The 23,114-nt window shown below is 44.5% G+C and overlaps 1 protein-coding gene across 1 annotated transcript in view; it reads right to left on the reverse strand.

The window, feature by feature from the left end:
• Positions 1-3,982: 3,982 nt before the first annotated feature.
• Positions 3,983-23,114, reverse strand: part of SMP1 (Pre-mRNA splicing Prp18-interacting factor) — a 53,128-nt gene continuing 33,996 nt past the window's right edge. Inside the window, exons 9-11 of the mRNA XM_087397522.1 lie at positions 7,096-7,164; positions 6,934-7,012; positions 3,983-4,541 (exon numbers count right to left, since the gene is read on the reverse strand). Of these exons, the coding sequence (XP_087253648.1) occupies positions 6,938-7,012; positions 7,096-7,164 (144 nt within the window). The 3' untranslated portion in view covers positions 3,983-4,541; positions 6,934-6,937. The remainder of the gene's footprint in view (positions 4,542-6,933; positions 7,013-7,095; positions 7,165-23,114) is intronic.

Here is a 23,114-nt window from a genome sequence, read left to right on the forward strand (position 1 = left end):
ATACACTGAAGATGATGTATAATGGGAGTATCATCAAAGATGGATTAGTTCAAATAAAGGGAAATTTTCATGAAAAGAATAGAGAAACAGAACCTGCCACAAAAGCATCCTTTGGCGAGGATTCGCACTCGTCTTTAGCGTGTTTTGCAGAAGCGGAAGACACAATTTAAGTTAGGACCAATCTAACCTTCCAAGCATGAATCAACACGAAGCTACTGATGGAGATGGGGGAAAGGTAGAGCGCCAGTGAGATGCGGTGCAGAGCACAGGGCTTACGCACAGGTAATTAGAGGGAGATGCAGGAAAGGTAGAGCGGGAGGGAGATGCGGTGAAGGTAGAGCACCAGTGACATGCAGTGCAGAGCACACGGCTTACGCACAGGTATTTGGATGGAGATGTAGGAAAGGTAGAGCAGGAGTGAGATGCAGTGAAGTGCAGAGCACACGACTGATGCAGGGGTAATTAAGAAGTGCAGCGATTCAAGTGAGGAAGACGACCAACGAGGACGGAGCTCGAACGTTTGCAATCGTTACCTACACCGTCCGAATTTGGATTTGCTCTGCGAACGCTGTGAGTTTGCGCCATATTCATAATACCTTCATACATTAATGGTAAATGTAAGAGCAACAAAAGCAAACGAATATTTGCATCGCAATTTGGAAAGCCAATATGAAATACCGCAGACCTCGTTCGAATTCGACATTCGCCACTGCTGGTATCCATGGATTCTCGGAATCCCTTGAGTCTCTTCGTGGAGCGATGTGCATGCAAAGAGAGTTTTATAGAACGCACGAAGGATTCTGTTTTTGGAGAGCATATACCCATCCCATCCTTTTCCTCTTCTTCCTCCCATACCTCTCCATAACTTTCCTTGCCAACAACTCTCTAGAATAATCCAAATATCCACGAACTGGAGTGACACCAATCCCTCAGAATATCCATGGGCTCGAATGATAACAATCCCTCAGAATACGCAAAAAGGATGCAATCGTTGTATCCCTTGCAGTCTTGCTGCCCGCTGCGCTGCGATTGGTGCACGGTATTGGTTATCCCTGTAGGCATAGTCTCCCTGAAGAAGTTACTGGAACACTACCGAGAGAAGGCATGCATTGGTGGATAGAGGGATGCTGATCGTGATGAAGGCGACGAGTGGGGAGTACCTGAGGAAGCAGAATTGCAGCAGACGACGGACATCCATGGTGACTTGTAATCATGCTAATGATCCTTTTGTAGTGAAAGTTACAAATTTCAGAAGCAACTTGAGCTATGAAAATCGCTGCCAATTTGTTATTGAGCTTGCCGACCAACATCGAAGTTGCTAGTCAAGAAGTAACAATGCATATATATTTGTTAGCACCACCTTTCAAGGCCACTCTCTATAAATCCTTTTGCACAAAAGTGTCCTTCCAATTGACAGTGATGCAGACAAAGGGGGGGTTGGATGTTCTCTTATTGGCACGTTGATCCGAATATTGTTGTACGCAAATGGCGAGCTCTTTTGTCTTCCTCAATAGAGGGGCTCCAGAGACACCTTGAGGCATTACAATCCTTTTGTGAGTCTCATGATACAGAGTGGGCTCGTGTAGAGCGGCTTCAGGTTCTCATGCTATCATGGATGATCCGGGGTAAGCCATCCATCCCTCACCAGATCATTCAGGCTGAGTTCATCCCCATTACAGCTAGATGCTACATTTCAGGTCATCCCTTATTTGTACCGAGTCAAGGAGTATGGGGATTACACTTCTGGGGACAGCAAGCTACCATGGTTAGCATTGTCCTCCTCTATGGCTCTCTCAGCAAGAGGGGACCAAAGATGCTGGTATGCACGCACTCAGAGATGGTTTGAGCGACTAGGGCTTCACATGGATAGACTCCCTTCCTTCCAGTACAATATGGACACTCTGTTCTCTCCCCTCATGTCACATGAGGTCAACCAGGTCATCCGCGAGGATCTCTTATAGCTACACACATTCCAGACCTAGCTGGGACCGAGCGAGCTTCTAGTGAAGCTCAACTTTTACAGGGATCACTGCTTGCATATCACAAAGGAGGGGTTCGTTGACCCACCAGAATACACACAGATCCACTTACCCCCCTCACTGAGGATCTCTATTGGGCAGTTGCCGGTCTCTTCACATAGACTTCGTATCGAGAGCGGTAGAGCAAAGGGCATACCCAAGGAGAGGCGCATATGCAAATTGTGTGACATACACGAGGTTGAGACAGAGGAGCGTTTCATCTTCAGGTGTCCTGTTTACTATGAGATCCGAGGGCGTTCTACTGCCTCTTCAAAGATAGCTTTGGGGTTTTGTCCCGGTTCCTCTCCTATCCAAACCAGAGATGCTTGGCGGCTTTCATTCATGAGGCAATCACACACCGCGAGAGGCTACTTTGATCACAGAGACAGGAGCAGACTTTTTCCTCTCCGAACTCCATCACAGAGTTCTTCCTGCCAAATCACAAGCGACTCGACAACTCAGACAGGATTGACGCACAGATTACCCTTCGGGATATCCCCGCCAGATTCAAAGCCACGCTAACAAGGATTACTGCAGCCATTGTTGGGTGCAGAGTCATGACCAAGAGACGTCACAGGGTCACACCTATGAGCCACCGACAAAACTCTATTGCCGCGTTCATGCCTCCATTGCCTCGTCCATCCTGATGCACTGATGATGTTGACAATGTTGGTGATGACGATGATGATGAGATTGATATGTAGTTGACCATTAGCATGACTATGTTGTACTTGGTACTTACCATTTTGCATTTTTTGCATTCTACATTGGCGTGCATTTTTTGCATTCTACATTGGCGTGGATGCTCATTTTAGTAGCTCCACCCTCACAGTTCGTATGTACCAAGATTTTCACAATCTCATAGACCCATCGGTCTTCTTAAAACTTTAATAAACTTTCTTTCTTTCTCCCCTCGCCCCTCCCAAAACTCCCAAATCAACTCATCAACATTATCCTCCTCTATCGATATACTCCAAACACTCCATAAAAGCTTAAAACATCAAAATAATGAAGGCAATACTCTTAAGCACATCATGTGCTCTCTTGTTATGCTCCCCCTAAAGCTGATGATGTGCTCTTTACGGCATTAGAATCAAGCAAGATTTTGTGCCTCTTCTTTCGTGGCTATGGAGCAGGAATGAAAGAATTGGACTTGAATGAATTAAGCCATGCAATTGAAGTCACTATTTGGAGCTCTCTCAAAAGAGAGCACAATGAGATAGCCACTCTCTTAAAAAATGAGCAACTTTAATTAAAAATGTATCTCGATTCTGACTAGCCTTCAACCAAAGTTCTATAACCTCCATTAGTTTGCCTTATCTGCTAGAACTTCTCTTTGAAAGACTAGTAAAAACATATGCTCATATACGCACAAGCACATGTAAACACACAACTGCTTGCATATGGATTTTGCATTCAATAATGGGTGTTAATGAAGAAGTCTTCCCTTAGCCTCTTGAGCTTGGCAAATTTCTGTTAGACACACATTTGTAAGAACCCAAGTCATTTCCGCGTGCATGCGCACCCATGCATGTAAGCTTCTTCAGGCACACACATGCTATGCACCTAGAGCTATGATATTTTCTGAATTTCTGAGCCTAGAATGCCTACTACAGTATAGTTCATATAATTGCAACACCCAAGAAAACATGCTGAGGGTTTGATTATCACAAGTATCAACCGGTTCACCTGATTAAAATTTATCAATCAAAACATCAAACGTAGATGGTTTGATCCCATGCCTAAATGCAGCAGGTAATGGGTTAGCAGAATATGATTCCAACAATTGACATGATCACACACCAAGATCACAATTTTCCAAGCCTCTTGATTCCTTAAAAAGCTTCACTTATTTCAGTTGTACTTAAAGAGGTGAAGAAATTAATATACTTCTGTAAGACTAGAATATGTCCAATCATACAAATTTAAGTTTTTTGTTGTTTTAAAGAAGGTGAAGAAAAATGTAACTAAAGAAATGCCTCAGACCAAGCTCGGCCATCCTCTATTTCAAGAATCCATTGGGTAGATGAGTATTTACATTTTCAAAACCATTAAGAAACCACATCTATGTTAGTCTCTTGCCACGTTTCCACAATACAGGACTGTTAGAACTTCAAGGAGGATATATATACAAATAGAGAGGTACAGGAATGGAAACCATAATGAACAGAATGATACATGGTAATGGCTTTTAAGAGTTGCAACGGGGTTTAATGACCTGATCTTCAAGCTTACAGCTTCCTCAAAGCCTCGTGTTGCTATTGCATGACACCAGATGTGACTGCCCTTTAGGCACGCCTATAAAGATATGGCCAACTGAGCACCCAAGGACGATAATACTCTGAAAGAGCAACACTCTGAAACAATGTCCAAGGGCTGGCTGCAGCAATAAATCCAAGAAAGGCCCCCTCGCTTAGCAGAGCATAAATCCTCAGTTCCTTGTCAAACTCATATCCAGACAGAACAGAACCAAATCTCTTTATGGAAAATGTACTCTCTGCTCAGCCAAACAATGATATCTCACTGCAAAAACAAACAAAATTCCAAAATGAGCCAAATGTAAACGTGAGCCAGAGTATTCCAGATTAGTCCTTTGCCCCATATTAAAGGTACAATATAGATGGAGATTTTTTCGATGAGATATTGTGGTCAATGAAGACTGGTACACCAAGATGCTCAAGGACTACAATATCATTTTGCAGTAGCATGGCCTGCACAAAAGGCATGCACATTTTGTTGAAAAACATCGGGTAGTTGCTTGATGTAGGCCACCTCCCAGAAGATTTACCCTCAGATCACTAGACACTTAAAAAGACACACAAATCAACTCCATGTGCTTACAGACCAGAAACAGAACCACCAAAACAGAATATAAGGTAAAAACAGTACAAAAACTGCCCACACTTGTACCAACACCTTCAATGAACCACAACTGAGGTAAATACTAAATCTGTCTCTGATTGCTGCACCCACTGAAGTAAATTCCTATTCTGCAATGTGCCTCTGTGCGCAGGCGCAGGCGCGTGCATGTGTGGGTGGGTGGGTGGGGGGGGGGGGGGGGGGGTGTGTGTGACACACACACACACACACAGAGAGAGAGAGAGAGAAGGGGGGGGGGGGGGCTTTCCTTTGAATCCAAATGCCACCAAGAAACTTATTTGTTTGTCCTCTATCCTGCTAGATGGGGTGAACTGGAAGCTTATTAGTCTGACATCCAGTGTCGGGGGTGGGCTAAAGGTTCTATGTCCTATGGCCACCACAACGTATGCTCCTCTCTTGTTGAGGAAAAAATCAATAATGTCCTTGCCACGGGCACCCCTCAGTCCGTGGGTATCTGCCTAGGGCAGCCGCAATGTTTGTCAGACAGCAGCAGATATGGCACAGGAGAGCAGCCAATCTGTGGGCTATTATAAGACCCCAAATGACGTCAGGCCCAGAAACCAACAACGATCTGCAGCAGCCTTTTATAGCTTCAGATCCCAGTTTCCAAATGCAGGCCAGGTTGGGTCTGCGGATAAACTGACTCAGTCTATGAAAAAAGCAGTTACAGACCAGTCTGTGGAAATGGCCATTAGTCTGTGAATCGCAGTTACAGACCAGTTTGTGAAAAGGCATTACAAGGGCAGTCAGGGCTACAAAAAGAGGCCTAAGCCTCATTCTTCCAGTATCAGCCCCAGCAGCTCTCCCAGCAGCAAGCAGCAATGCCTCAGCAGCAAGTAACAGTCCCGTAACAGCAGATGCAGCCAGCGGCAGCTCCATGAGCTTCAGTGATAGCTGCAGCACCTAGCTCTCACCCTCAGGCTCTACAGCTCCCTAACAGTCACTCTAGCCTCTTTATGTTCCATCCTATCACGGGATCATTTCCCCTCTATCCTCTGCAGTCAGCTTCAGTCATGAGCAGACCTTCCATAATCTCAGTCCAGCCCTCCAGTGGGACCAAGATGTAATAGCTCAGCCCCATATTGAGAGGGAGCCAACAGTTGTATCTGATGATTTGCAGCACCTAGTTCTCACACTCAGGCTCTACAGCTCCCTAGCAGTCACTCTAGCCTCTTTATGTTCCATCCTATCACGGGATCATTTCCCCTCTATCCTCTGCAGTCAGCTTCAGTCATGAGCAGACCTTCCATAACCTCAGTCCAGCCCTCCAGTGGGACCAAGATGTAATAGCTCAGCCCCATATTGAGAGGGAACCAACGTAGTATCTGATGATTTGCTACACCCTTGAACAAGACAAAACCATATGTCCTATTTTTCAAGTAAAAATTTATTATTTCAGTTTTCCGTTTTTTCAGATATTTAGGTATTGGAAAAGAAGGTTTGACTTCTTACATTTGAGACGATGTGGTAAACTCAGGGCCCACTGTCCAGCTGCTATGTGAATTAGATGTCCAGTTAGGTGGACTCGGGACCCACTGTCTCATTTGTACTCAGCTTTTGATCTAGACTCTGATATGATTGAGCATCTTAGTTTCAAAATATTATCTAGAAGAATCTAGGAACATGCCCAAAATCATCCTCTAAAGACAAAAACAACAGTGTGGTTTAACATCATGATAATCAAGCTGCAATGTTGACAGCCATAAACTCCATCACACGCAGCAGGGACCAACTAGCATGACATCCCCACTGACACACCATACACACATAAACATCCATTTATTGAAAGGCCCATGTAGTGAGTTCAGAACTTTAAGGGGAGGGGCCGACTCAGCCATGACAAAAGATAGCAGTTCTTTAAAAGTGAGCTTCAATGTATTCACATCTCATGTCACGAGATAAACCTATCATTGGTTACATGTAGCCTGTAAATGCTACTATTTGCATTTCTCCATGGTTAGAAGCTATCACAAAGCAAACAACAAGCGCCGAAGTTCTGTTTAATTGGAGGATTGTTATAGTGTCAATACGTCACCTCATTAAAGAAAATCTTTCATTGGATCATCGAAATGAACTTTTTTCAAACGGTATGCTTCCATATCTTCAGCCGTTACCTGCAAGAGGAACAAATCATGTCAGCCAGATGACACCAGCCAAAATACAGTCAAACAAGCATGGCCAAATGTCAAGCAACAACCTCATCATTCCACGTGACATTGTATTTACGCTTTCTCTCATCCTTTTCTTCTTTTTTCCTTTCGTCCTCCTGCAAAATCAAGACACTGAGTGTTTGTAATTATAACTTGAAGGCATAACATTCTAGTACACAACATTCAGATTCATTTCCAGTATCACAACTATAAAAGCCTTGAACGGACAAGATTCACTAGCAAAAATTTGAATGCAATGAATAGCATATAACAATGGACATTTGATCCATCTTCAGTACAATATACCCGACACTCCTCTCAGCACAATGATGCCCAAGTATTTCATTGTGATTTTCTCTTTGTTGGTGAAAGTTCTTTGCATTCAATTGAAAAGAATAATGTAAAGGTTCAACTTTTGCTAAATGATTTTTATTGATGTTTACCTTGGGCATCTTCTTTGATGGTTTACCTCTTGACCATTTAAGAAAAAAAAAAGAGAAGGAAATAGAAAGAAGGAAGTAGAATGACAATTGCATGAATATCTTAGAAAAGGGCAGAAGTTCTCATTGGGGTGCTCTAGTCCTTTTAAGTTAAAAAGAAAGATCTATGTGATTGTGCATAGATTATTGACCCCTTAACAATGTAGCCATTAAAAACAGCTTACCCAATGCCTCGCATTGATGAGCTCTTTGATCAGTTACAAGGAGCTAAGTATTCTGGTATCGTCATGTAACAAGGAGAAAGCCTACTCTCTCTCCTGCTTACCTGAATTGACAGAATAATGCACTAAAAACACAAGTGGAACTGTCGGGTGAGTGTGAATCTGAGGGAGAAATAAAAAGGCCCTCCGAAGAGGGAAAAATAAATGATAAATAAATGAATATCTGTCTTCCCAATAGAGGTGACTACAACTGAAAGAATAAGGACTGTATGAAGGGAATAAACTCTCTGTGCAAAAAAGGAGAGAATATTGTATAGAGGGGAATCCCTCGATGTAGAGCTGGAACTGAGGGCTGCTGTGAGGCAGTCCCTTGCTGCTACTATTGTTGGAGGTCAACATCTCCTGATGTCACCTAGAGAGAAGGCCTCACTTGTGGGTGTGCCCGCCCAGTGAGTGAGGCTAGGGTAGATGAGTGAGGGCCAATATTGTGGGTGTGCCTGCCCCTCCTGTGAGGCCGAGGTAGAGTAGGGTTGGCAGGATGCTCAGTGCGGGAGACCTTGCTGGCCATGAGGAGGCTTTTCAGGTCCTTCTTGAGGCCTGATGTGCTGCCACGTGGCAGCCCCTTTGAGGAGCCTAGGAGTCGGCTCCCTTGTGACCAGGTCGGCTGGAGGGCAGAGGGCTGTGCAGATCCCGGAGCCTGGCTGGTCAGCTGGCAAGCCCATGCCTTAGGGCCTTGTGCAGCCCTTTATAGGCTGCTGATGGGTCGGCCATGCAGGCCTGTTGGGTCTGTAAGAAATCCGAGATTTACTATATTTAGAAATGTGCTAAGGAACAGAAAGGAGACTGAAATAGCAGAGAACAAGGACATGTGGCCACTTCTGAAGGCTGCACTGCAGCCTGCAAAGGACCTGCTGGAATAAGTGTACCCCCCTAATGGGGGCCTTATATAGGGGAAAAAAGCCCCTTAATCTGCCAACCCAGTCTGCAGATCTGACCCGCTGGGCCTGCAGTCATACCAACCCAGTGGACTGGCCACCAGACCAGCACTTCGGGGCCTATAAAACCCTACTGGCTTGGTGTTTGCCCAGTCCTGTAATCCACATATGGGCTCTTTGCTGAGCCTTGCCTCTGCCTGTGTGCTCTCCCTTATATAGAGAGTGAAGAGTCACAAAGGTGTGTACTCCAAAGTGTATGTGCATGAAGAGGTGTGTACCCCTTGCATACTTGCCGACTGAAACGGAAACGGAAGAAACGGCAATATGATACAATTTATGTATAAAAATTTATTTTTTATATGTAATATAATTATCAATAGAATGCAAATCATACATAATACAATTATCTATACTTGAAGCATCATGCATGCTTCTATGATTCTAAATTCCTATGATGATTGATCTATCTCGTATCATCTATTATCCATGAATGATGCTTCAACAATCAACATGTGTCATGAACTAAGTTCTAAGTTCCAAGTTCTAACAAGTTTGAAGTTATCACAATCCAAAGTTTGAAAGGGAGGATGGAGAGGCGAGGAAGGATGGAGAGGTAGAAAGAGGATGGGGAGGTGAAAGAGGATGGAGAGGTAGAAGGAGTCGGAGGAGGAGGATGAGAGGTCGAAGGAGGATGGAGAGGTAAGAGACAAGAGGTAGTGGAGGGATGGAGAGCAGGCTGAGGATGGAGAGCAACTGCCAGCCTGCAGGATCAAGAGGATGGAGAGCAAGCTGTAGCATGTAGGATGGAGAGCAACCTGTTGAATGCAGGGATGGAGAGGAGAGCAGGTTGCGGGTGCCAAGGCCCAAGAATCAAAGATGGAGAGGCTGGAGAGCAACAGCACAGGAGGTGGCGGAAACGACGACATGAGGCGACGAATCGGCGAAAAATGTTTTAATCAAAAGAGGGCAAAAAACAATTTAATCAAAAGAGAGCCAACCACCCCCAACAAAACACCCCCCCCCCCTCCTTTTTACGCAAAGCCACCCAACAAACAAACCGACACCCACTTTTTTTTAAAAAAAAGGTATTACGAAACGGCGTTTCTTCAAAAAACGCCGTTTTCGTTTCCTGGCAAGAAATGGCCGTTTCGTGCAACTATGACCCCTTGTGAAGGGTGTGACCCTTGATGAGAGGGTACATTACAATGGTAGTCTCTTCAATAAAATGTCTCTTGTGAAGGGTTGTGCCTCATAGGAAGTGTCCCGTCGAAAGAGCATACCCTTCCACAAGTGCCCATTCATTAAACCATCCATAAGTCTAAGGTATAGAGAAAGGAATACGTCACAGATCGTGACATCCCCTCCCACTCAAAATAAGACCTTGGTGGAGATAATGAACTGATGTAGAAAATATCACGGTAAATTCTAAAAATACTGTGTAAAATATCAGGGTACTGCTGTAAGTCTTCATCAGATTGCCAAGTGGCGTCGGAGTCGTCCAGATCTCGCCAAAGAACAAGGAATTTTGTGATAAGTCGATGTCGAGTCTCTCGTTGTCAATGGTCCAAAATACGCTCAGGAATAAGAACATAATCATCTTCGATTTTTGGGACATAATCACCTGCAAGAGGAACTGCTTCATCACCTGGAATGTACGTCTTTAGCCAAGAAATATGAAATGTTGGGTGGATTTTACCCCATGATGGTGGTAATTCCAATTTGTGACTTAAAGGTGAATTTTTCTTGGCGATCTGGAAAGGTCCATAGTATCTTGGTCGCAACTTATGAAACACAGACTTAACCGTCTTGTAGCAATGTGGGGCTACAAATAATAGCACCATGTCACCAATTTCAAATTCCAGGTGGCGTCTATGTTTGTTGGCGGACCGTTGATACCGCTCTTGTGCTTTTCGCATATGATCCCTGACTTGGAGTAGAATGTCTTGCATTTCTTGAACCAGTTGATCAGCTAGGGCCAGTCGATGTTGAAGTACAAAATTCGTTAGTACAATCAGAGTGTGTCCATAAGCTGCTTGGAATGGAGTCATGCTGATGGCACTGTGGAAAGAGTTATTATAAGCAAACTCAAGCAGTGGTAGATACTCTTTCCAAGCTGCTGAATATAGTGTCGAAGCATTTCTTCCAGAACTTGGTTGACTCTTTCAATCTGGCCATCTGATTTTGGGTGGTAGGTTGAATTGGACAATAGAGTTGTATCCAAAGATTCAAACAGTGAAATCCAAAAGTGACTGGTAAGCTTAGAAACTCTGTCGGAGACGATATTCTTGAGCAATCCATGGTGTCGGAAGATGTGTTGTATGAAGAGTTTGGCGATGTCCGAAGCCTGTGCACTTCTTTTGCAAGCAACAAAGTGTGCCATTTTGGACAATCGATCAACAATTACCATAATTTGAGTGTTTTCTCTGGAGGATCGTGGTAGTGTTGTAATAAAATCCATGGAATTACTTTCCCACCTGTCAGTTGGAATTGGAAGAGGCTGAAGAAGTCCTGCTGGAAGTGTTGGGCTTGCTTTCATTTGTTGACAATATAAGCAAGATGTAACCATTTTAATGACGTCGCTTTTCATCTAAGGCCAGTAGTATGTTGCACTGAGTAATCTGTAAGTCTTGTTGATGCCTGGATGGGCAGCATAAGGAACTACATGATGCTCTTTTAACAAAAGAAGTCGAACATCCTTGTCATGTGGTACACAGATGCGATCTTAATAATACAGAAGGTCGTCCTTATAAGAATAGGATGAGAAAATCTTTTCTTCAGAAGTCAAAGGTTGATCTTTCGAAAGAACTTGTACTGATGTGCCGAAGTCTTTATCATTTAGATACTTCCCTTTGAATGAATTTGGAACATCCACAGATAATGTAGAGATTACCATAGCTGATGCTAGAGTTAACCTACTGAGGGCATCTGCAACTACATTGCGTAGTCCTGAAACGTACTCAATCGTCATGTGAAAGTTTGCCAGAAACTCAACCCAACGTGCTTGTCGAGCGTTCATGACTGGCTGAGTAAAGTTATACTTTAGAGAGTGATGGTCTGTCTTTACCATCGAGTCGGTTCCCATGAGATAATGTTTCCAAGAGCAATAAGCATGTACAATGGCAAGAAACTCCTTATCATAAACCGAGTATCGGGTTTGGATATCGGAATGTTTATGGCTGTCAAAAGCAATAACTCTGCCTTCTTGCATAAAGACTGCTCCTATAGCGATGTCAGAAGCATCGATCATGATCTCAAATGGAAGGTTTGAGTCAGCAATAGCCATAACTGATGTGGTAGTGAGTGCTTGCTTGAGTTGTTGCTCATGTAGGAATCTGCTGAAAATGAGGATGTCATCGAGGTAAACGATGACGAACTTATCGAGAAAAGGCCTGAAAATGTCGTTCATTAGTGTCATGAATGTGGCCGGGGCATTGTTTAACCCAAAAGGCATGACTAAACATTCATAGTGTCCATACTTTGTTCGAAAAGCTGTCTTTTACTCATCGCCTTCTCGTATGCGAATTTAATGATAACCTGAACGAAGATCAATCTTTGAGAATTGTGTTGCATTAGAAGTTAATCGAAGAGATCATCGATGCGAGGCAATGGATACTCGTTTTTTATAGTGAGCTTGTTGAGGGCTCGGTAGTCGATGCAGAGGCGCATTGACTTATTCTTTTTTTCCACAAGTAGTACAGGAGATCCGAAAGGACTACGACTGGGCCAAATGTGTCCTTTGTCGAGTAGTTCGGTCACCTGTCTTTGGATTTCTTCATTTTGAGTGTAAGAAACCCAATAAGGAGGTTTCGACGGTGGATTTCTACCGGAAATAAGCTCGATTGGGTGATCCACTGGTCGTCGAGGTGGTAACTGCTTTGGCAATTCCTATGGAAAAATATCTAGGTAGAGCTGGAAGAAAGGTTGGTTGAGGTACTCATGAGGATCCTTTGTTGGTGTCTCCTCTACTGCCGTAACCAACGGAAGTGAAGTCTTTACTTGACGTTTACGAACCTACTTCTTTACTTGTCGGACAGAGGCAACTGGGGTTGAAGGGGAGTCCTTAGAACTAGTTAGCTCAATAAGTTTTCCCTGGTGGACAAACTGGATAGTATGGTTGCGAAAACTGATTGATGGATCATAGTTGTAGAGCCACTGTTGTCTAAGTATGACATCGTACCGAGAAAGAGACATGATGTCGAAGTTCAACTTGTCCGTATAATGTTGGATGCGAAAAGATAAGTTTTTGATCCTGGTGTTGCACAAGAAGGTAGTTCCATTTGCAAGTCCAATATGATAGTCCACGGGACTAGGACTGGTGGTCAACCAAAGTTTCTCGACCATAGAACTAGCTAGGAAGTTATGAGAGCAGTCACTCTCGATGAGAATAGTGACCGTTGTTCCACAAATCGATCCTTGGACACAAAGTACTTAAGTGGCCAGGGAAGGTTCGGGGTTGCTAGCAAGGCTCATGTGGATGGTATTTGCCATTCGAACAGCTTTGCCTTTCTTGTCTTGTGCTGGGGTAGCATCTTCTGTTTGAGAAGTGCTAGGCTCCATATTGGAATTTTACTTTGGTCGCTTGGGACAATCGAACCATCTATGGTCGCCCATACAAATGGTAGAAGTCCTTTTGTGCTGAAGTTGTTCTTCTTGTTAGTGGCCGCACGTTTATGTTGGTAATGATAGTCATGACTTTGTGAAGAGGAAGAGGCCTGATCCTTGGAGGAGTGCTTCTGTTGGGATCCAGCATACGATTTCTGAGACTTGTAGGCATCTTGAGACTGTCGCTCACCTTGATTACCCGAGTTTTTTCTGAGCTTGGGGTTATCTTGAGGGCGAGCACCTTTGGCCATAGTAGAGTTCTATGTTCTATTAGAACTCTGCTTCCCTGTGTTTTGAAAATCGGTAATGCACTCTACGTAAGCAATAGCGCCAGCTGTGGTGGTGATGTTTGCTTTGAAGACATCAAACCATAACGAGGGATTTAGGCCTGAGATGAAAGCATGAAGGCAATCATCATCAGTTAAACCATCGATCTCCAGTACCAATGTGGTGAACTGAGAGATGTAGGTAGACAAGGAGCCCGTTTGCTCGAACTGTCGCAGTTTTGAACGTGCTTGGAAGTCCGCATTGGCAAGGATAAACTGCTTACGAAGCACATGTTCAAAACGTTCCCATGTTAACACACTTTTGCCGTCCTTTAAGCATCGTTGCCACCATAGGAAAGCTGTATCCTTGAGGAGGGAGGCTGCCAAGGCAATCTTTTTGCCTTCAGTGAGGTCAACAATATCAAAGTACATGCGCAGTTTTGCAAGCCATTGGTCAACTGTTCGGTGATTTCGTTGACCAGCGTAGGCTTCCGGAAGTTTAATGTCAAGTCTTTTAGTTTTGGAAGCTTGGAGTAAGCGGTAGAGGACACATAGTTCAGTGTTTTCTACCTCTGGTGGTAACGAGTCCACGTAGTCATCCGGTGGCGTCACGTCGTCCTCTATATGTGTAATACTACGAGAATCCTGGAGGAGTTGGACTTTCTGGACCAAGTCGGAGATGCTGTCCTGAAGCTAAGAAATTTAAAGTTGAAGGGCTTCACCTTGTAAGTTGACTTTAGGGGTCTTTTTTGGATTTGAGTCGCTTATCTCCGGAGAGGCTACACGCGAGCGTTGCGACATATCTGAGGTCCTTGTGAGAAAAGCACGAACCTGTGCTCTAGTTGGTACCATTTCTGGAAGAAGATCCGGGCTGCTCCCTGAGATTGCTCATGTTGGAGGGGGCAGGCGAGGCAAGATGGAACCACCCCTGGAAATCTGGTAAAGGAGGTCCTGTCTAAGGTAACACTAGTGATGCCGAAGTGGGTGTTACTACTCGTGAGAGTACAAGGATAGGTTGCAGAGTCCACGGATCTGAGAAGGGATAAGAAGCTGCTGTCAGGAGTGGAGGATATCCAGGAGAAGGAGTGCCTTCAGAGTGTAAATACTATCTTGGGGAAGGTAGAAAGTGTGCAGGAGGATATCTAGGAGCTGAAGGAGGTGGAGAGTACCTTGGAGATGCTGAAGCTGAAGGGTAAAAGTCTCTCCAAAGATGGATAGCAAACTCGTGAGGAATATCGGGTTCTGGGTATCTACGTGTCTTGTGAAACACAACATGGACTGTGATGAGGTGAGGAGTCAAAAACTCTTCATCAAAAGGTGCATCAGATGGTAAAAAAGGTGCATCCCTTGGTTTTGATACAGCCCAAACACATCAAAAGACACGATTTTTGTCGTGTCCATTCACATCAACTCGTGATGTGAGGGAGATGGAGAGGCCACTGTTGACTTTAGGTGGGGTTGGCGCTAAAAATTTTTACGCTCATCCTCTCCATCTCTTCCATGCACAATGTGCGTGGATGTCCTTCTAGCGGAAAGAGATGTATCAAATAGGCGCTAGAAGGTGGGGGGCATTTCCTACAGGCAGGAGCGAAATTTGCTCTGATACCACTGTAAGAAATCCTAGATTTACTATATTTAGAAATGTGCTAAGGAACAGAAAGGAGACTGAAATAGCAGAGAACAAGGAATATTTGTATTGCTTGAGTGTCTGTAGTTGTCATGTATGTGCATGAAGAGGTGTGTACCCCTTGTAAAGGGTGTGACCCTTGATGAGAGGGTACATTACAATGGTAGTGTCTCTTCAATAGAATGTCTCTTGTGAAGGGTTGTGCCTCATAGGAAGTGTCCCATCGTGTCATGTGCATGGTGTACCTAGGGTTGGATAGTAGGTGAACATGGGTTAAGGGATAGCATAGGACTGGATGGCTATTTTTAGCCGAGATCGATTCATATATAGTGCTCGCTTTATATGGAGGGAGGCCAGTGCTATTGTGTAGATCAGTTGAGCACTCCTCAGCTGATGGATGGGGCTTGGACCCAAGCCGCGACTCTGGCCATCTACATGGGGGATCATAGGTGGTGTATCGAAGGTCCTCTGGACGGGCTCAAGTGGTATGGGACACCTAGGTTAAATACGGGCCTATGGATGAGTCGATCTGTAGCCCACGTGCTCGAGGGTGGTCGGGAGGATCGAGGCACCTGCTCTATGATTCTGGTTAGATTGAGGACGAGATTCTAGGTCAGTGATTGGATCTGATCCTGCGGGGTCGTGTCATCTCGTATCAGAGCCGTCCTATCACAATTGAATTCAACGCGAGGTATGCAGAAAAGATGTCTTCCACGTATGCTTTTTGAGATTGCTCTTGCAAATCTGAATTTCTGCTCATGTATGGGCTGAATCGTTGGCTGATGATGTGCGCTCATGATTGGGAGAGTTGTGGAAGAAATAGATGTCCATAGGCTGTGTGCTCTCTCTCGGTTGCTACGTGTTTGGAAATCGTGATTCCCTGAGAAAGGTAGGCGATGAGAAGACTTAATGCTTTCAGCAAGAGATATGAGGATGGATCGTTTCTGACCTATAACTACCCACGCTTGGGTTGTTGATGTGATTGGCTGTGTGGGGACGCGTGACAGTAGGCTGGTTAGGAAAAGAATTCGCTCTAGGTTCTCAAGGATAAGATTCCTACCCTAGAGACCTGGATTTGCTGCAGTTGAGAAGGAGGAGGAAAGAGAGGGCATTCATAAGCCTAAAAAGCGGCTTGTCTAGGAGATTCGGGCATCAGAGACAAGGGCGATATGATTGGGGCAAGCGCTTGGCTTTGGGAAGGAGCGTATGGCCTGATTTTAGCGCGTTTTGGCTATTTTTGGCTGGCTGGAGAAAAGCGGGACAGGATCTATTAAAAGCGAGACTGTTTTTTTGGTTAAAAAGCAGGTTGCTTTTTTGTTTTTCTCTAGCAAGGAAAGCACTTGCTCTAAATCAAGCACCCACCCTAAATTCGCTTAGCTTTTGATGGCCCTTCTTGGCTATTTATATACCCGGGATTTCTCTCTCTTTCTCACTTCAGCACTTCAGCACATGAAGGCGAATTCCCCACCCTCTTTTTGTCTGAGATCAGCCTACCAGATTCCACCATCTTTCTTGCTGTCCTCTTCTCGCCCTCTTGATTCCACGTAGTACCAGATTCTCTTTGAAAAAGAGCACCTGTTTCGACACGGCTGTTTTTCTTCTAGTCCCTCTCCCGTGTGAGATATTTTCCAGCCATGGAAGGACATCAAAGTAATGAGACACCTACGTTGGATTACTGTTTTATTGAGATGGAGGATGAGGCTACATCAGAGGTTATTCCTCGTAGACCTCATGACCTGCTACGAGAGACGGATTCCTTGATGGATGAACTCTGGGCAGCTCTTCACTACTATAAAACCCCTCAGTACCAGAAATATATTGAAGAAGGCTCATGCTGTTCTAAATGTAGACAGTTTGTTTTAAAGTCTTTATACCGCTTCCGTGCTATTGAGAAGCGATGAAGAGGTTGAAATCCTCAGTTTTAACCGACACCCAATTATTTTTTGGCTCGACTGAATCTTTTGAACCACGTTTGGTTCAAGAAGCTCCCCACTTTTGTATGAATTATAAACTGTCTTGTTCTTAAATTGACCACGTTTTGGTTAATTTGGTTATGATTTGTAACTAGTGGCATCTATAATTTGATGGGTTTTTTTCAAATTATATAACGTGTACTTTTGTTCCATCTATCCTGAAGTTTTTTAGATATATGGTACATTGAGGATGTATGAGACTTTGTTACATCTTAAACTAGATTGACTAAGACAATTGGATTTCCCTTTCTCGAATCTTGGTGCGTAGATTCTTGTTTGGTTTCTATTTGCAGTTTTGATCTCGGTGTGATTGTGAGTTATGACGTTTCTTTGAGTTACCGTTTGGACATATGAAGGTTCTTATTGATTAGACCAAGATGAGTCTTGTTGGATACCTTCTTTGAATCATGTCCAAAGGCAGGGTCATTCTGATTCTCACTCTTTTAGCCCGAGGTCATGGATAGTCAGGATTCAAGAGTTGTTAGGGATGCTACCTACTGGGTTTTCTTCTTTGACCTATTGGTTGGGGTATTGTAACACAAGGGGGTGATATAATCACATTAAGAAAAGGATTGAGAACGGATTTGCCACCCTGACTCAATCTAGGATCATCTGAGTTGAAGAGGGATTGGCTACCCTGATTCACTCATATTGTCCACTGAGTTTTTTATTTGCAGTATACTTTGGTGGTATGGGACACTAAGGTATGTTACATTTAAGATTTTATGACGTGGTGGTATGATCCAGCGTGAAATAATACCCAAGGACCTCTAGGGTGAAGTACCAGTGGGCTGAATTGAATTGGGGGCAACCTGATTAGATTTTTTTACGAGGGCTGAGTATTTTCTGAGATGCCACAGCGGAATGTACTAAGATTCTTTACACTGAGAGAAGCCATGTATTTTTTTGGGTTCAACCCTGGAGCTCCATAGTCTAGACTCAATCTCAGGGAGGGTTACCGCATATCTTCTGATGATCGTATGTCAGTGCCTTGTTTGGAACTTGATGTTCCTAGATAAGAGATCCTAAGAACTGGATGATCCTGTGATAGGAGCGGTTTATTGTGCACAAGTTTATACAGGATATCCGATAGTGGATCTTATTTTTAGAGATTTCGGATTGTATATTTCCGTAGTTTTTGGATCACATAGGATGCTATTCCTATGATGGTTGACTATATACATGTCTAGAACAGTACCATTGACTGGATATAGCCAACTGAATTTTTACTGATTATCCTCATGTAGGGGCATTTCGAGGATAGATCAAGGGGACCATATCTTTGGTCAAGATTTTGCCCATTGATACTTCCATGAAGATTCTTCCACGGATACCTAATTGTTCTATGATGGAAAGTCTGTCATGTATTTCAACCCAAGAATTTGAATTACAAGGGTATCCCGTTGAGGGATTTTATGAATACTAAGTAATTCAAGAATTAGGGTTGATAGAAATTGCAACCCAAAAATGATGGGGTTGTTCGAACAATGATTCCTCAATCTCAACCTAAGATTTTGAGTTCAAGGATACTCAATAGATAAGGTTGATAGAATCATTTACCTTCAGGTACGGATTTTACCATGGTTGGGTACGGATATGTCAACGGAATAAAATCTGTGGATTTAGGCGTTATTGGATTTCTCGAGGAGAATACTCGACGATACGTAACCTTGTTTAGATTGAGAGATTTACTTTCCTTGGGTTAGTCATCAATGATTGTGGCTTTAGCCTCAGATTTTCTTTGATTTGAATCTCATGGAAAGTATAGCACACTCAAACTGATAGTCAGAGTATAGTTATTGGCATTGACTCATCTTCAAAGAGAGTTTTCGCGCTTTCGAGTAATCATGAGTGAGTTCTTAGAGGAAGGGGAGTATGTCATGTGCATGGTGTACCTAGGGTTGGATAGTAGGTGAACATGGGTTACGGGATAGCATAGGGCTGGATGGTTATTTTTAGCCGAGATTGCTATATATAGAGATTGATTCATATATAGTGCTCGCTTTATATGGAGGGAGCTATTCATAGCATTGTGCTATCTATAGCAGGTTTCCTTCTATATAGAGGGAGGGCCAGTGCTATTGTGTAGATCAATTGAGCGCTCCTCAGCTAATGGATGGGGCTTGGACCCAGGCCGGGACTCTAGCCATCTACATGGCGGATCATAGGTGGTGTATCGAAGATCCTCTGGACGGGCTCAGGCGGTATGGGACGCCTGGGTTAGATACGGGCCTATGGATGAGTCAAGCTGTGGCCCACGTGCTCGGGGGTGGTCGGGAGGATCGAGGCACCTGCTCTATGATTCTGGTTGGATTGAGGACGAGATTCTAGGTCAGTGATAGGGTCAGATCCTGCGGGGTCGTGTCACGTCGAAAGGGCATACCCTTCCACACGTGTCCATTCATTAAACCATCCATAAGTCTAAGATATAGAGAGAAATACGTCACAGATCGTGATAGGGTCGGCCACCTAGCAGGCTTGTCGGCCAGCCTGCCCTACCCAACTAGGGAGGGTGTCATGTGCACGGATTGGTATCTGACGTTGGATGGACAAAAAGAGTAGAGCCTAACCCGCCTTCACAGCCACCCTCATCCACGTTTAAAACACACGAACAACACAATCACAAAGCAAAAGGCATCCATTCAATATCATTGTCTCTACATATACCTTCAGATACAATTCACACTCTGGCCTCACTTCCTCGGAAGCCAAGGAAACTAAAAAAGAACCTAGTGGACCACACAGCCCAACACAAGCTCCTACTGATGACTGAGCTCAAGCTCACAAGGCCCTCAAATTCTCTGGAAAACAAGCTTCCCTTACAAAGCATACCAACTCATGGCCCTCTTGTATCCAAGGTATTGATCCAAGCCTCTATGGTTGAGACCCTCTCCCATTCGAAAGCTCCCGACAGCCATTGCTTCAGCTCAACTATTAAGCATCATTCGAGATAGCCTTTATCTCTATCTCCCTGCATATCTCTTCCCTGCTCACTGAATTCACCTTCCGTCTCAGCTCATGTGTTCTCTTTTGGGATCTTCACCCTCTAAACTCCTCGACTTCTGCTCCTCCTACAAGCTCACATACCTCTCCTGCTCTCTCGTAGCCCTTCCACTCTCAAAAGCTTCCACATCTGTCACCTCATGTTTACCGAACCTACTTCCTCCCTTAGACCTTCCGCTTCTACGAGCTTCCACATCCGTCACACACAATAGTCTTCACCGTAGCTTTCATTGCTCACAAAACTCTCCTCATCACCCACAACAAATCGAGATGCCAACTTCTCAAGAACCCATCACCGACCGTCCATCAAGGATCATGGACCCTTTCTCCTCTCCAATCCAATCCTCTGGTCTGTAATTGTATCGCCTCTCTAGTCGCTCGCTCCATGCACAGATTGCATCTCTACAAGCACCACTTCCCTTCATCGCCCATCTCTTTTCACACGACGATAGCTACTCTATGGCTTCACTCTTGTTCATAGAGCTTACGGACTTTAAATTGCATAGTAGAGACGCTTCACCCATTCAAGCATCTTCCAGCAAGACGACCTCTCCTTCATGACGATAGCTGCTCATAGTCCCTCCGCTGCTCTCAGAGCACCCACAACGCTTTGGTCCCCAGCAATCCATAATCAAGATCCCTTCTCTGTCGAAAGCCTCCCTCCCTCAGCCGGATTCCAGAGCCCTATTGACACTGAAGGTATTCCCTGACTTCACGTACTCCTTGCGCCATCCTTCCCAGACCACATTCGAGCCCTCGGCCCTCCATGTAGGATCTTCGTGCCATCTTCATAGTTCCATCCTCGCGTATCACCAGCTCACCCTCTCCTTCTGTGTTCCCTCATTCTATTTCTGCATCCCGCTCCCCAAGCTCTTTCTCCCATCCACCTTCAGTCCCTTCACTCCTTTGCTCTTCTAAGCTCGTCCTAGCCCGTCATCTGGTCTCCCGTCGCCCACCGTCTTCTCAGCCTCCAGCTTCCCCAGCTAGACCATCGGATACTCCTCCTTCCTCCCCCTGCGCCTCGTTTGTCGTCGGCTTCATCCTGAAGAGCCTCTTCTACTCCACCGAGCACTACAAGCCTCTCCTGTTCACCACGGAGCCAACACTCTGTCTTTGTTGCACACAAGCCTCCCTACGCCTTCCGCTCTCCAGCTCCCTGAAACTCTCCACACACCTCATTCAGCAACCTCTCTCCAGATCATAGCGACCACAGTCCGGTTGATTAGCTTCCACAGTCTTCCCCATGTTCACGGAGCTCCCCCATGGGTCACGATCTCCTTCCGAAATTCTCCTGCAAGCTGTCATCTCCGAGCATGTGACTTCCTGCCAGCTCGTTGACGAGAAGCCTCCTTTCTTTTTCACGTAGCATGCATGGCCTCCTTTGATTATAGCCACGTCATGCATTTCCTTTTTCACCACTCTTCCCCCTTCCCTTTAACTATACCAAGGCTCTTAATGCCCATATGGTTCTAGTTAGGCACTCACTCACTTGCATGCCACCAACACTTAGCATTTAGTTCATGGCCTCATACAGAGAGGACTCGGAACAACCATGAAAGGCGTATGCCATCCCACAACAAAACCCCGTCACACTCTGAATATCATGCTTTGGATTATCTGGTGATCCTACACTGCACTTCATTATCTCCCAGAAGTCCTTGTAGAAGTGTCTTCCATCTCAAGACAATATATCATCAGTGTGGAGTCCGTCATGAGGGTATCCACAGCTCATTTCCTCTACCAACTAGCTATATACATAGCTCTACACTCACCCATCAACACGCAACAAGTGAAAAACATTTTTTCTTTTTTATCCACACATCTCTAGCAACCCCTTCTCTTCTGCTGTGACATTCATGTCCAGCAGCTAAAGAAAAAACATTAGCAAACCACCTGGATCAAAAACAAAGCAAACTTGTGCTCTATGCCTCTGCTTTTCTCCTCCCGGATCAAAAGGATAACTTTGAACCCTCCATTGCCAGATATACATAATCCACCATCCTCCTGGATCAAATGGAATCATTAGCACACCAATTTCATGTAGCCACCAGCTCCTTCCATGTATCCGCATCCTCACTAAGCCTCCAAGATCCCATATCTTATCTTGCCAAGATAGTACACAACTCCACTGGCTATCAGCCGTCACACTTAAATCATCAGTCTTCCTCATCTTCATATGAGCTACATCTTTTGAGGTCACAACCTCACACATAAATCTCATGGGCACAACCAGCTCATAATCTGTGATTAGGGACTTCTCAGCATACCCTATTGCCTCAACCTTCGAAGCTGCAAAACTCAACCCATCACATGAATTATCAAGATCACCCAGGAGCAAAATGACATCCTTCCCATCTGTAGAATGCTCAAATATATCAGCACACTCTCTCTTGTCATTGCCAACCACACATGCAAAATCCATGAGGGTATCATCAAGTAAAGCATCTAGCTGATCATCAACCACACTATCACTGCTGTCCTTCTCAACATGCATACTGGTGTTTTCATTCTCTTCTGAAGAGATCAATGCTAACATATCATCCAGTGCATCATCAAGGAAGCAATCCAGCTCATCCTCTGAATCACCATCATCCTGTATACACTGAGTCTTAATCTCATCATACACATCACAGTTTGCATGCACACTATCAACACTTGCTGGTCCCATCCAAACTAAGTGTTTTAACTGCAGGTCTTTTGCTTTATCAGTAATAGCCACATCAGTTTCATCACTGTCACACATGATTGAGCTCTCATCTTCACTACTAATTTCACACCTCTCTTCCTCATTTGCTGAACCTGAAATCTCAGCTTCTTCGGTATGCACAATCACAGTGTCAACCACAAACTGATTGCATTCAGCCATCATAGGCATATCATCACCACTCAACACTGGAGCATGATCATCATCTACACACATAGACTTATCCTTAGCTGCCTTTAATGGGCTCTCAACATTTCTGCCATCTATGGTAGCAACCCCTTCTCTCGGGCTCTCT

The sequence above is a fragment of the Dipteris shenzhenensis genome, chromosome 26 (assembly GCF_047967505.1).
Source record: "Dipteris shenzhenensis isolate YYH24624 ecotype China chromosome 26, Dip_SZ_1.0, whole genome shotgun sequence".
Classification (NCBI taxonomy): domain Eukaryota; kingdom Viridiplantae; phylum Streptophyta; class Polypodiopsida; order Gleicheniales; family Dipteridaceae; genus Dipteris; species Dipteris shenzhenensis.